Source organism: Camarhynchus parvulus, chromosome 4 (genome assembly GCF_901933205.1).
Source record: "Camarhynchus parvulus chromosome 4, STF_HiC, whole genome shotgun sequence".
NCBI classification, from domain to species: Eukaryota; Metazoa; Chordata; class Aves; order Passeriformes; family Thraupidae; genus Camarhynchus; species Camarhynchus parvulus.
The window spans coordinates 64,126,519-64,140,413 of record NC_044574.1 but is presented as its reverse complement, the minus strand read 5'-3'; the positions used below and the strand labels follow the sequence as shown (position 1 = coordinate 64,140,413).

At 52.2% G+C, this 13,895-nt stretch overlaps 1 protein-coding gene and 1 long non-coding RNA gene across 2 annotated transcripts; both read left to right on the top strand.

Moving 5' to 3' along the window:
* The first annotated feature begins 4,864 nt into the window (after window positions 1-4,864).
* On the top strand, window positions 4,865-10,768 carry LOC115903710. Its single transcript, XM_030948355.1, has 4 exons — window positions 4,865-5,171; window positions 8,373-8,496; window positions 9,010-9,100; window positions 10,577-10,768. Exons 1-4 carry the CDS (start codon window positions 4,958-4,960, stop codon window positions 10,766-10,768), a joined length of 621 nt encoding a protein of 206 aa, XP_030804215.1. The 5' UTR covers window positions 4,865-4,957.
* A 151-nt stretch (window positions 10,769-10,919) lies between these two features.
* LOC115903596 lies at window positions 10,920-13,650 on the top strand. Its single transcript, XR_004060704.1, has 3 exons — window positions 10,920-11,356; window positions 12,461-12,586; window positions 12,959-13,650. It is a non-coding gene; the product is annotated as an uncharacterized LOC115903596 (long non-coding RNA).
* Window positions 13,651-13,895: the final 245 nt, after the last annotated feature.

The following is a 13,895-nucleotide window of genomic DNA, read 5'->3' as shown; positions in this document are numbered from 1 at the left end:
CTACTCCAGTTACTTTTTGTGCCAGTAAAATGTTTGTGTGGCAAGTGAAAAAATCTCTGTGCACCAAGGTCAGGGTGCAGTGTCTCTCTCTCCATGGAGATCAGCTTGCATTGCCTTGTTTCTGGATGACATCCATATGAAAGACCTGCAGACGTAATGAGAGGATACAGGTTTTAAATTTAAAATTATGATGTGCTGTTATCACATTATTAAACAGATTGAATTTGTGAATTTTTGCAGAGTACCCAAGTTTAGGAACTAGTATTTCTTGATGCAGTATTTCTTGGACCTGCTGTGATGAGTAAATACTGGATTGCTTAGACAGTCATTCAGAGTAAAGACAGTGGGATTAGATGAGGGAAAATTCACAAACTTGCTTTGTGTAACACTCAGACACCTCACAAGGTGTGAGAGATTTTACCATCCAAAACAAAGGTGCGGACACATGTTAGTCATGACCCTTTTAGCTCTTCTCTGGAAATTCTTGTTTCTGCATAAAAGAAGAAACAGGAGCAGAGAAGCAGCGAGTGAGGAAATGCTCCCTCTCCAGTCTGTTTGGACTAAGTGTGGGAAGCTGAGGGGGAGCAGGGCTGCCTGGACCTGACCTAGGGTGTGCAAACAAATCCATCTCCTGTGGCTTTCCTCCCTGTGGATCTGGGGAACAGAACCTCTGCAGGTAAGCAGGACTGCTTCAAAGATATGTGGTGGCAATTCCAGTTTTCCTTTGTATCACAGAATATGTGGAGCCCCTGAATTTTGTCCAACCACTCAGACCAAGGCACTCAGTCGCCTGTCTTTGGCTCCCTGGCACCAGTCATGAGGCAGTGCTGACAGACTCTTCAAAGTCTTGTGGTTTGGGTCTGTTCAGGGAAAAAAAAAATGCCTCTTGCCACTCACCAGATATGCTGGAGGGCTCAAAAAATAGACATGGAAAAGCAGTGGCCATGGCTACTGTCCTGGCTCTTAACAGATGTTGGCTTTCTCATTCCTCGGGTTAAACTGCTGCTGCTTCACAATGCACTTCATCTCCTGGAATGAGGTTGGTGCCATTCATTTATCTTATGTATTTTTTCTATATTTGGGTTTTTTCATAGTCTGGAAAGCTTATCCCCTATGATTTTTGGTTTTACTTGACTGGCTCCATTTGCATGGTAACTCCCTTCCAATATTTCCCATCGTGGCTCAGAATGGCTGGGGGGCTGCACCAGGTGGGAGAGCCAGGATCTCAGTGGAGCTCTGCAGCACAGGTCCAGCAGACATGTCTGATCCAGCAAAACTCTGCATCAGCCTGGGACACAAAATAGATCTTACAATGGAAACTGAATCTTTCATTTCTCTTCGTAGTCTTTGCCCTTGCTTTGGGTTTGTTTTCTTCTCTTTTCTTCCCTTGCAATTGTCAAGGCAGCATCTGGGAGTTTTATGAAACAAATGTTACCCATTAAAAGCCCATCACTGCCTGCCAGAAAGGAAAATGACATCTTATTGAAAACAATATGTAATGGTTATTGCTGTCTTGTTGCAAGTTATGCCCTTGAAAAATATTAGGGACTTATTTAGTAGCAACTGATGGTGAGGAAAAGCCCAACTAAACAGAAAATTAACTGTTGCATTATCTTTTACACAGCTTCAAACACCATCCTACAAATGCCTGCTTTGTTGTTTTCATAGCTGTGCTTACAGTTGCCTCAAGGACAAGGAACAACACTTCTCCATTAGGCTTTTGTTGCCTCAGTGTTGGAGTCACAAATAATTCCTGTCTGGTTTCATGTACCAACCTTGGAGCAGCGATGGAGACTCTGGTCCTGACCAGGACAGCACAACTCCAGCCATGTGAGTAAGAGACCCCTGTACACACAGCATCTCTTGGGCACTGTCTGGGGTACCCTGTGCCTCCAAGGAAACCTTTTACCTTAAGTTGGCACCTTCAGCACCTGTATTGCCAGGCCAAGCTGCTGATTCACTCACAGGCTGTTAATCTTTCTTAAAGTTTCCATCTTAATCTATTTTGTATTGCCTTTTTTAGTTTTACCTTGTATTAAAATTAGGATTAATAAATTAAAATTAACAGATTTTTACCAATCAAATTGGGAAACACAGATCTTTTCTGTTGAAAACACAGCATTAATTTCTGCACACTGCAAAGCCCCCCTCAGCACAGCCTGGAACCAAGACTGCTGGCAGAACATGTCCTTCCTAAGACTGGGCTACCGTGAATAGGGTAAATATGACTGAGGGTAACAGGCAAAATCCCTGACAGCCTCAGGTGTGGCAGCAGAGGATTTCCACATGCCTCCAGCTGGGGATTGGGAACCTTGGCTGAGCACAGAGCGCTGAACGTGCCGCAGACGGTGCCTTTATGAGACCTCTGGTGTCAGGCACCCTGCAGAGGTCCCGTAAAGGCACCTCATCACCTCTGCCCTAACACTCCACAGCCCCTTGCTAACTCTTCTCTTTTAGGGTAGGTAGAGGAGTAGGTAAAGGAGCTGATCCTGCTGAAAGATCCCCCAGATCCCAGAACTGCTCCTGAGAGGGGCCAGAGGCCGTTCAGGAGCTGCGGGCACCACACTGGAGCAGCACCTTCCATCCTCTCCTCTGCTCCCTCCCACAGGAGCCGCAGCAGCGCCGGTGTCGGGGCTGGCAGGCAGAGGGGCTGCCATGGTCCGTGATGGGCAGGGAAATGCTGCTTTTCCATTCCAGGAGAGAACATTTCCCAGGCAGGAGCAGGAATTCTCCCCTGCTCCCCAGGGGCTGTTGGAGGCTGCAGATGCAATGGCCTCGTGCTGTGGCTTGGGCCTGCAGGAATATTCACACTCTGGGCAGGATTATTGCTCAGCGGGGCAGGCTGGGCCCAGTGAGATGGGGGAGTTTGACAAGGGGCCCCTTCAGGTTTCCAGGACAGATTCTCTCCACGGAAACCCGAGGATGTGTGGAACTCGGTGATACCTGAGCAAGCAGAGCTTTTCCCTGTCAGTTCCTGTAACTCACCTTACAAACTCCCCAGGGCACACAGCAATCCTCAGTGCCAAGGCTGGAATCTTCCAGGGCTGAGGTGACAGAGCTGCAGAAGGTCAGGTCCCTTTGCCAGGGGACAGAGCTTTGTCTGCACCATTCATTGTTTTATTATCACCCCTCCTTGCAAGCACAGTAAAGTTCACCAAGATATATTTGAGGGATTTCTTTGTGTTTGCCACTGCTGTTTCTAGAGAACAGGGCCTTCTGCATGAGGAGTGATCTCTGCTGTCTTAGAAACATCTATTTTGAGTTTCTGATTCATTTTGACAGCACCTGACACATTCCTGCCTTAAAGGTCAAAGCTGCTCCTTGCCAGCCCCATCTGACAAATGAGAATATCTGTGATGGGTTAATCTGCTCTTCATCAGCTGAGCCTGAGAGGGTGCTCTTGGAAAGGGATTGGGGACATTCAGCACTGGCACTTCTGAGGCTGTCAGAAGCTCAGCCTGAGCTCTGCTGAAGCAGACCAGAACTGATCAATGTCATAGCTGAGAAACACTGGGGGATCAAGGCAGGTGCCAAGTTTTCCCAGTCACTTAGGATTACTCTGTCAGTGAATCTGACTGTGTAACTAAATCTGCACAGGGGCCCTCCAGACAGAACAGGTTTTGCAGGACCTCACTGGCAAAAGAGCTCCAAAAAAGGTACTTTGTGTTGTTCTAAACTGTGTTTCTGGAGCTGAAAAATAGGGCCTTGAGCACAGAGGCCAAGTCCTGCATTTTGGGGCCCGGGGACAGAGCCCAAATCCTGCGTGCGAGTGCTCGGAGTGCGAAGCCCTGGCCAGGATTTCAGGGTGAGTGCAATGATGCTGTGACTCCTGCGGGGCTGGTTCTTTGTGAGTGCTGTGCTGTCTAAATGAACCATTTCTGACAAATACAGGCAGGAGCAGGGGAAGAATCTCTTCCAAGGTATTCTAGGACACTCAAGGAAGCACAGCAAGGACACACAGGTGACAGAGGAGAGGGGGGTCACTCAGGTTCAAACATGAAGCTGTTAACCACAGAAACAGTGATTACAGTCCATATCTTACCTGAATTTGTGCATTTGATCTCATTTGCACTTACACTTCATAAGCTTAGGATTTTAAATGCCTTTATTTGTTTTGTTCTGTGACTATTTGTGATAATATGATAACATTTCATACCAGAAGGTGATGGCCACAGCCAAACCCTGAATTTCCATCACTTGGCTTACTGTTTCAGTGGATTTCCTTACAGGGATTCAGCCTCTCTCTGACCTAAAGGTGGCTTTTTGTCACTTGGTTTGCTTTAAATGCTCCCTGTGCCCTTGGTGTCACTTGTCCAGCGAGGACCTTCCCATGAACTGTGCAGTTCCTTATGCCGGCAGCATTTTCTCACTCCTTTGGATGAGTTCTGGACCCTGGCAAAAGGAAAATCCCTGGGAGCATCAGTGTCAGGAGGGTGGCTGGTGAGTCTGTGGCACGTTCAGTGCTCATCAGGCTGTGACTGCACAGCCTAATGAGCATTGGACTCATTGCGCTAATTAATGGGCACGAGAGCAGCAGGCCGGGTTCGCCCGTTCTCGGCTTAGTTCGGCCGGACTCGGAGCCGCTCGCAGGGTTCGGCCGAGCTCGGCTCGGTTCGGCTGAACTCGGTGCCGATCTCTACATTCGGAGCTCAGCTCGGTTCGGTTCGACCGACCCCGTAATGTTCAGGTTGGTTCGGTTTATCTAGTTCGGTTGGGCTTATCTAGTTCGGTTGGGCTTATCTAGTTCTGTTCGGCTGAACGCGGCTCCGTTCCGTTCCGTTCTGTTCACCTCAGCTAAACTGGGATCGATTCGGCAAATCCCGGCCAGAGTCGGCCCTTCGGCCGCACTCGGCTGTTCTCGGCCACACTCGGCTGTTCTCGGCCACACTCGGCCGTTCTCGGCCACGCTCGGCCGCACTGGGCTCTTCGGCCGTACCTGACTCTGCTCCGCGGTGCAATGGCGGCCGGTGGCAGGGCGCCGCTCCCCGGCCTGAGCCCCGTGAGGGGACAGAGCGCTGGGACAGCCGCCTCAGCCCGGGTCACCCAGTCCCTGCCGCCCCCGCGTCCCTCGGAGCGCGCCCTGCAGCGCAGAACGCGGCCTGGGAGCCAGGAGCGGGGACAATCCCCTCGGCTCGGCAGCAGCGCCGGGAGGCAGCGGGCGGTGCCCTCAGGTGAGCGGCCGCAGGGGAGGGAGCTGTGCCGGGGCACCGGGGCCGGGGGCACCCACAGGGGGACGGGGGCGCTTTCGGCGCTGCTGCGGGGGACCCGCTGTGGGTGGGACGGGTCTGTCCCGGGCCTTGCGGCTCTCTGGGATCGTGTTCCGTGGAATAAAGCTGGGGCTCGTCCCAGCTGCGGGGACAGCGTTTTATTGTGTGAGAAACAAAGTCCACTCTTTCGAATTGTTACAGGTTTGTTAAGGGATAAAAGGCAGCGCTGGGGTGCTTGGCTGTTTGCCAGGAGCACCCGGTTACCTTAAACCGTGTTCTCTATATTCTGTTCCATTGCAGTGGTGTATGCATATTCATTAGAGTTTATACACATTCAAACAGTTCTTTGAGTTTAGATGTTCTTTTGCTTGCTTTTAACCTTCATGCCATCTTGTGGATTAAACCAATACACTTTAGTTCTTCCTGTGGTGCCATCCTGTTTTATTTTCACTCCCTCGTTAGTTGATAACGAGGGTCAAGAAATTTTTCCTTTTTTTTTTCGGTGCTCTGGTTTCTGTTTCTGTTATCTGGTGTTTCAGATAAGATTGTCCCCACATGTGGGAAATCACCTCATTAACTTACACCATTTTCTGAGTTCCTTACATGTAAAAGCATTTTAACATTTCACAGTCTCTATTATGCTACAGTCTAAGATAGGATCCATTACACTGCTGTTTATAAAAGCTGTGCAGTGCATACATGAACTGACAGCTTATACTTTATCAGAGCAGTAGTTACAGATTGTACTCTCTCAGCATTTTTGTGGTCAATAATACTGTGCCAGAGCTAATACATAAATGGCAGAGGCAATGACTGCATTTGTTATTTTCAATTCTGGGGTGGGCTGAGCTCTGTTTTCCGGGAAGCAGCGGGATGGGTGTCCCTGTGCCCCCCCCCGGGTCCCAGAGAGAAGCTGCTCCTGTGGCTGCAGCTGAGGGGCAGTGGGAAACCCGAACAGTCCTGATGGAAACCGATGGAAAACCAGGTTTTGTTGGGTTTTGGACTTGCCATGTTCCCTTGCTCCGTGTGTTTTGCCTTAGGAAACAGGAACTGGGCACCAAGACACGTTGTTACCCTAGAAGGGACGAGTTTATTTGTATTTATTTCCTGAGCCACCTGGAACGAGTTGGGTCTCAGTTGGCACCTGAGAGCCTTCTTCTGTGTCCTGGGGGGGTGGTGGCGATCAAAGGGGTAAAAGTTGGAGCAGGAGGGTGGGTGGAGAGGAGAGCAGTGGTTCTTTGGGGATTTGCATCTGGAAAGGGCCCTCGGCTTCCTGATGGGAGTGCTGGAAACAGAACTGAGAGTCCCTGAGCAATGGGGATAGTGCAGCTGGAGTGCTGAGAGCGCAGAGGCTGCAGTGGGTGTTGTCTGCTCGGTCTTCTGATGTCCCATCCCTAATGCTGGGCTGGCACCCAGGCACCTCCCAGGTCTGGGCACCCTCAGGGCAGGGGTGGGTTTTAAATGTTTTAAATGCTGCAGCAGCTCCCTCAGATTGGATGAGTGTGAGGATATCCAGCTCTTCCTTAGGGCTTGGAGCATGGCAGGGGTGCAGGGCTCATGGTCAGCCTTGTTTAAACACTTGTAATAGCAAAATACATTAAAACAGAGACTTTGAGGAAATAACATGCGTGAGTCTGTTGCAGGGATGGGTACAAGCTGTCTTTATTAAAGATCCACACTGCTGGATGTTCTGTCAAACCACTCTGGGGACAGAAGGTGTCCCCAAAGCTTCATTAACCCCTTGTTTTCTGCTGGTAGGGCAGGGGTGTGACCCCAGGCTCGGGGGCTGTGTGGCTCATCCTCCCTGGAGCAGGGACACCCGCGAGGGTGAGCCACAGAGGTTCAGTTGTTGGAGCAGTGGGGATCTCTTTCTGCCTGGTGATTGCTGTTGCTGCTTTACTGTCACAGCTGCAGAGTTCCTTCAGAGCTGTGCCCTGCAGCAGCACTTGGAGCTCCTGTGCTGGGCAGGGAGCAGCTCTGGCCTGGGGCTTTCAGTCCCATCAGTGCCCATTGAAATCCAGCGTTTGTTTCGCTTCCATCGGCCTCTGCTGTGCCCCCCTCGGTGCCAGGGGACAGAGCTGTGGGAAGGCTCCATCCCATCTGTACCAAGGGCTGCCAGCGCTTCCAGCAGCAGTGCTGGGGCATCGAGGGCTGCCTTTGGAGCCTGGCTTTCACAGAGGGTTACACACTCTGCCCTGCAGCATCCAGCTGCATCCTACAGCTGGGTAGTTCAGCTGGCAGGGATTAGAGTCAGCTCTGGGGCCCAGAACAGATTTTGTCCCTCAGAGAGCGACTGAGCTTCCTGAGATAGCACAGAGATGGTGCACTGGCCTTTGGGGCTGATAGTGAGTGCTGCCAGGTGATTCTGGTAAGGCTGAACTGAGGCTTTCTTAGGAAAGCCATCAGCTGTAATGAGAATCTGTGGAAAACAGGAGGTTGGTACACAGCTGGTAGTAGGTCCTGGGCTTTTCTTCTTCTTTTCTTTAACCTGTGCTTAAGAGGACCCCAGAACTGCAAACTCGAAAGGAAGGGGGATGTGGGGGTGAAAGTTGCTTTTCATTTTTTTGTGTTGCTGTGGATTTTGGTATGTCAAGTGGCACTGCCAAAACAGCATTGGAATAACCAAACTTCAGGACTCTGCACTTAATTCCTTTAATGTGTTTGTGTGGGTGCAGGAAATGCCAAATCCCAAAGCAATTCCATGTCTGTAACTTCAAGTGCAACATCTTTAAAACCAAGTGCTCAGTGTGGGCTTTCCACGTGGATGCAAATGGTCAAAGGCCTTGCTTGTGTCCCAAAAGCAGAAAACCTTTCTCTGTGAGGCTTTGGAGGGGATTCTCTTTGGGATTTCTTGTGATGCAGCATCCTGGGTGTCCCTTCCTTTGTGCAAATCCAATGGTAAAGGATTGAATGACTGACACGTGGGGTCTGGGATAAAAATGGTTCTGTTCAAATTAGGCAAAGAATGCAATATGGAAAATGAGCATCCTTTTCATGTCTGAAATAGTTAGGAATAGAAATGCTGGGAAAGGACACGTTTATGTTTGAATTGGTGTCACCTCTCATGGATAAAACCCCATAGTGAGCAATCAGAGCAGAAGTATGAGAGCTGGGATCCTTTGACTTCCACAGTGGACTTAATTTTCTTTTCCTCCTCTCTTCCAGGGCAGGACAAATCATCAAACTCCTCCCATCTTTGCCAAAAGCTTTGGTGTTTAAGCAGCCAAAGGCAAGAGGCTTCAGCAGCAGGGGTCTGCGCTGGAGGGCTCTGGTCCTGCCCGTGCTGTGGGTAAGTCAGAGGGACACAGGGCTCCTCTTTTCCTCTCTGCTGGGATTCACTGCCATGGGAATGCCATTTCTGACAGCCCAGCCCTGGCTGTGTCTGCTGGAGAAGGGCAGAGGTGAAGAGACAAATGCCAGAGTTGCCTGGGGATGATGGAGTTGTGGTGTTGGCTGTGCCCTGAGGGGCAGCTTGGGCATTATCTGTGCACCTAAGGACTGCTCTGGGGCTTCAGGAGCTCTCAGTGTATTCCCAGCTCTGCCAGGGCTGGCAGCTGGGGCAGGGCTGGGTGACAGCCTCTGGTTGGGCTGGGGGCAGGCACTGGCCTGGCACAGATGCAGGGGCAGGGCTGGGAGGATTTGGGAGCAGTGGGAGGAGAATGAGGGATGGTGCTGGGCAGAGGGGTCAGCCTGTGCTCGTGTCAGCACAGCCCTGCAGGGCACTGGCATCTGGGAACAGCTCCAGCTCTCCTGGTGTCCAGGGATGGGGTCTGAGGGACTGGCTTTACCTGTGGCTTCCCAGGTCAGCAGGAACAAGGGGGAATGTGGTGCCAGAGCTGTGGCCCATCAGGCTGCGTTTCCCTCTGGGAAAGCAGAACAGTCTCTGGGCTGAGGTGAGTTTCCTGCAAGTGCTTAGAAGAGCAATCCAGGGCAAAGGGAGTTCAGGAATTGCATCTGCTGCTGGGAACAGTGCCTTAGGCTTGCTTAGTTTGTGTCTGTGAGAAGTGGCCTTTGGGCTGGAGAGGTGCTGTTGGGAACAAAAGATAGAGTAAATCCTCTCCAGGGATGTGCAGTGAAGGACTGAGTGGGAGGGAGTATTTAGGAATGATATCAGTATTTCTCCCAGAACTGGGGTGGAGCAGTGATGGGGGTGGTTGGGTTTGCTCTGGGCCTTGTTATTCCTTGTGCAATTTTTCAATTCTGTTGCATGATGTACTGTCCAGTATCTTTCTAACAAAAACTGACAGAAATTTAGGTTCAGGATTAGAACTTAGGTCCATTCACTGCAAAATCTTGCCAAGGCTGGAGGACTGGGATGATGGCTGCTCTCAGCAGAGGTTACTTATTAATGCTGTGTCAGGTTTCCCTCAGTGCTGGGCAGGAAAGGTGAGGCTTTGGATCAGGAATTCTGCAAACAAGGCCTGGGTGATGGTTGATTTGTTTTGTTTTTCAGTGAGCTAGGGCTGGCACAGGGAATCGTGCAGGTGCTGGTCTGGCACCGGAGCTGCTGCCCTTTGGAGCCATTTTAAAGGTAAGATCATAGAACATTTTGGGGGCTGTTTTCAGAAATCTGGCTCTAGAACTCCTGTCCCCAGCCCGTTGCTAACCCTGAGACATCTGCTCTGGTTTCAGGCTGTCCTTGCTGGAGCACCCTGGTCCCTGCCAGGGCCAAGCCCTGAGGCACAGAGGGAGCCCTGTCCCAAGTGGCCTTTGGCACCTTGTCAGGAATGTGGCAGCAGCCCCGGGAGCAGCTGGAGGTGAGAACTGGGTGTGTGAAACTGAGCAGTGCTTCTCTGGGGCTGGGGGGAAGGGGAGGAGTTTCCATCCCCCCTGGAGCTTTCCTGCTGGGATGAGGCAGCACAGGGAGCAGAATTCATTGTGCACCTCCCACGGGCATTGCTGGCCTTGGTGTCTCTGTTGTGCCATCAGACCGTGGCAGTTTGCTGCTGTCACTGTCACTGCCACCCCACCTGGGGGCTGTGCCCTCCTGCCAGCCCCACACAGGAGCTCCAGGGGTGCCTCTGTGCTCTGTTGGGAGCGTTTGCTGGGAATGTGCCTCATCCCTGGGAGTGTCCCTTTGTCCCTGGGCTGGGGACAGAGCTTTGGGCTGGTCAGGCTCAGAGTTGCATTGCCAAAGGCACTGAGAGGGAGCAGGACAGGAGGGTGCTCAGAGAGGGGCTGGCAGAGCCCAGCTGGCAGTGTGTGCTGGGTGCTGCAGGTGGGGCTGTGTGCACTGCAGGGAGTGAATGTCCCCTGCCCTAATCAGCCCTACAGATCCCAAGGGCTCCTAGAGCAGGATTTTATTCCTTACTTCCCTTTGTGGAAATTTATTCTCCAAATTGCCATGAGCAATTCTTTGATTTCTCCAGGAGAAAACCTCCCAGCAGAGACAGATTGCAATGGAGGCCAGAGTTGTGTTTGGAGCAGGGAGTGCTGAGAGCTGCGTCTGCCTGTGCTGCCACAGCCTGACCACAGGCACATGGAACAGCCTGGGAAAAGGGATTGGGGGCATTTCTGATGCCCCAGTGAGAAGAACACAAACTCACAGCCATTCAGCCTGACAGTCCCCTCCACCAGAGCTCAGCACACATCCTCAGAGGGAAGTCCAGCATCTGAAGGATAAAAAAAAAAACCACAGAAGAAAAAGGTGATTTATTTTGTGCTAAAGTTATTTCAAGTTGTTATTAAAGCCCAACCAACATTTGCTCTTGGTTTGGTTGGGTGAATAACGAGCAGTGGGCATAGATGATGCCATTCCTTTAGCTGAAAACCTGGTGTAATCTAGAGGGGATACAAAACTGTTTGTGTAGGAAAATGTAATGTGAGGGATGTCAGGGGAGTGAGGTGGCATTTTTGAGGGAATTGCTGAGGTAATTGAAGGGAGACCAGCAGACAGTTTCCCTGGGAAATCCGAGGCCCCTCGGGCCCACAGCCAGGACTCTCCAGGGCTAAGGGGTCACACTTGAGACTCACTGTGTCCTCCTTCCTTGGCAGCAGCCAGCAGGGAAGGGAGAAGAGGATCCCTGTGGGATGAGACTGGAGAGAGCGAGCAGAGGAGCAGCCTCGGGCTGGAGAAAGGCAAAGGGACCAACATGGTGTCACCAGGGCACCTGTGAGGAACAGAATGGACACTTGGAGGCCACGTGGAGGTGAGGAGTGGATGGTTTGGGGCAAAATGTGAGTTAATCTCCAGAGAGATAAGTAGGGGATGTTTAGGAGGGAAAAGCTGAGGTGATGAGTTCACCCACCCTGGCACAAGGTGAGTTTGCACAGGCTGGGGCCAGAGGTGAAGGTTAATCCAAAGCCAGCCCTGCTCAACCTCTAAATGCCATGATAAGTTTTACAGGCTGCCCACCGAGGGGTTAAAAATACATAAAAATGAAACCAAGAGCATCAATGAGATTCCTGGGAATCCCATTAACTTGTTGTCAGAACTGCTAACACAGTTTTGAGCTTTGATGACAAGAATGCATTTCTTTATTTGGATTCTTCACTGTGTGGGATATGGGGTTTATTTGGATTTTAAAGCCCTCATGGTGGCCCTGACACTGCTCAGGAGCTGGCAGGAAAAGCAGAGTCAGAGCTCCTGGCAGGCACAGGGTGTTTTCCCCCATAGTGGATTGTGGAGGAATTGTCTAGGACCTGGATTGTCCCTCTGGGTGATGCCACTTGCTGTGATTTGTATCATTCCATACATTTAATTCCCAGAACTTCCCAGCCCAGGGGTTTGAGCTGACAGGGCAGGACAAAGATTGTTCTCTGTGTGGTGCCCAGATTTGGGGTTCCCTGTCAGCTGTGCTAGTTGTGATGAATTACACCCACAGCCCCAGATTCCCTGCTCCATTCCCGCTGCAGTAACCTCACAGTGCCCCATGGAGTGTGGGTGTTCCCATGCAGAGCTGCTGCCTTGGACAGCAGCTGTGCCAGGAGCCAGCAGAGCTTCCAAGGGAGCTGAGCAGCACAGGGACAAGGACAGGGTCATATTCCATAGAACTGGCTATTTAGAACCCTCACCCCAATGGTGTCCCTGGGGTCACTGGACAGAGCTGCCTGGAACTGAGCTGATTTCACCCCCTGAGCTCCAGGATGGAGAACATCCAGTTGATGTTTTAAAGCAGGAGAAGGCAGTGGCCAGATGTGCTCCCAGCCTGTGCTGAGGCAGCCCCTGTGCCCAGGGGGGGACATCTCTCCCTGCAGGAGCTCAGCTCCTTTCAGAGCCTCAGCAGTGGCCTCTACAAATTCTTTTCTCTCAGGAAAGGGATGGACATCTCTGTCTTCAGCACACCTCCAGTGGGAGCTACCTGTGAAAGCTTTCCTTCACTTCTGCACTTGCAGCTGGATCCCTGAGAAACTCCAAACTCCATCCCACTGATTTTCAGGTATGTCTGAGGGCTGCTGCCTGGGATTTAATATCTGTGGGGGAAGATTGCCTTGGCTTTAATGCTGCTGCTGGATGATGGCCTCAGGCTGGGGAGGAGGGAAGGGATTTGGGGTGGCTGGGACATCCCTGGCAGCTGTGTGGGAGCTCTGAACCAGGAATTGCTGTGTGAGCCCCTCTGCAAACGGCCCCTGCCTCCATTCCAGGTAATGCCAGCTGCTCCTTGGGGTCCTTCTGGGCTCTTGGTGCTCTCTGTCTGGGCTGAGGCATTTCCACGTGCCCGGTCAGAGCAGCCCCTGGCTGAGGAGCCACGGTGCAGGCACAGCTCCTCCCCTGCAGATGCCAAAGACACGAGGTGCTGCTTGCCTTTCAGGAGCTCCTGGCCTCCTCCTGCCCTGCGCTCCCAGCCAGCTGGGACACACCGAGGGAACACCAAGGAGCATCGCTGGCAGCAAGCAGGAGACACCGAGGCCTCTGGGCCAGAAGAACAGCCCTGGCCTCAGCAGCCACCATCGCTTTGACCTGGCAACACTCACCTGCAGGAAACGCCCCCTGGCACTCTCCAGAAGAGCTTGGGCCACAGAGCAAGGTGACCCTCAGGACTTGTCTTGTTCGCTTCTTCCTGGGGAAACACAGGGACATTGCAGGAGCACACGTACAGCTGCTGAGTAAATCCTGGAGAGGGCAGAAAAATCAGGGTTATGGGGAAGAGTTGGTGCTGGCATGCTGAGTGCCAGCCAGTTCTGCCCTACAGCCATTGCAGGGGCTGGTGTGTAAAGCAGCATTAGCAGAAGGGAAGGAGCTGCATTTGTAGAGGAGTTCTCTTACTGGCAGCAATCATTCCCATCCCACACAGGACCTTTGGAACAACCCTGGGACTGGCTCAGGTGTTTGGAGCAGGGTGCTGAGAAGGCCAAAATTCTGTGTTCGATGCACAGCTGGGCTGGTCACTGCTCAGCATTTGACTCGATGATCCTCACGACTCTGGAAATAAAGAATAGTTTCCACTGGTTTTTTAACACGAGGGGTTTTTCCCTAGTGTTTCTCTGGGGCTCCAGTCCCACACCAGGCACAATGGGAGCGGGAGCAGCAACGCCTCGGCCCCAGCGGCCGTCCCAGAGCGGCTGCTCCCGGCCGGGGCGCTGCAGCCCCCGGGGCCGCGGGCGCTGTGGCTCGTAGGGGAGTGCGGGGCTCGTGGGGTTACCGGGCCGGGAAGGCTCGGTGTCCCTCCGGGGTTACCGGGCCGGGGGGGCCGGCGGCTGCTGAGCGAGCGGCGGTGCCGATGGGGTTCCGGGGCCGGTACGGTCTCC

Bases quoted from the DNA above. Each gene is read 5' to 3' on its own strand.
- LOC115903710 (XM_030948355.1), top strand. From the start codon at position 4,958: ATGGCGGCCGGTGGCAGGGCGCCGCTCCCCGGCCTGAGCCCCGTGAGG. The intron at 5,172-8,372 runs GTGAGCGGCCGC...CCTCTCTTCCAG, and splicing joins GCAGCGGGCGGTGCCCTCAG to GGCAGGACAAATCATCAAAC. The intron at 9,101-10,576 runs GTGAGTTTCCTG...TGATTTCTCCAG, and splicing joins AGAACAGTCTCTGGGCTGAG to GAGAAAACCTCCCAGCAGAG.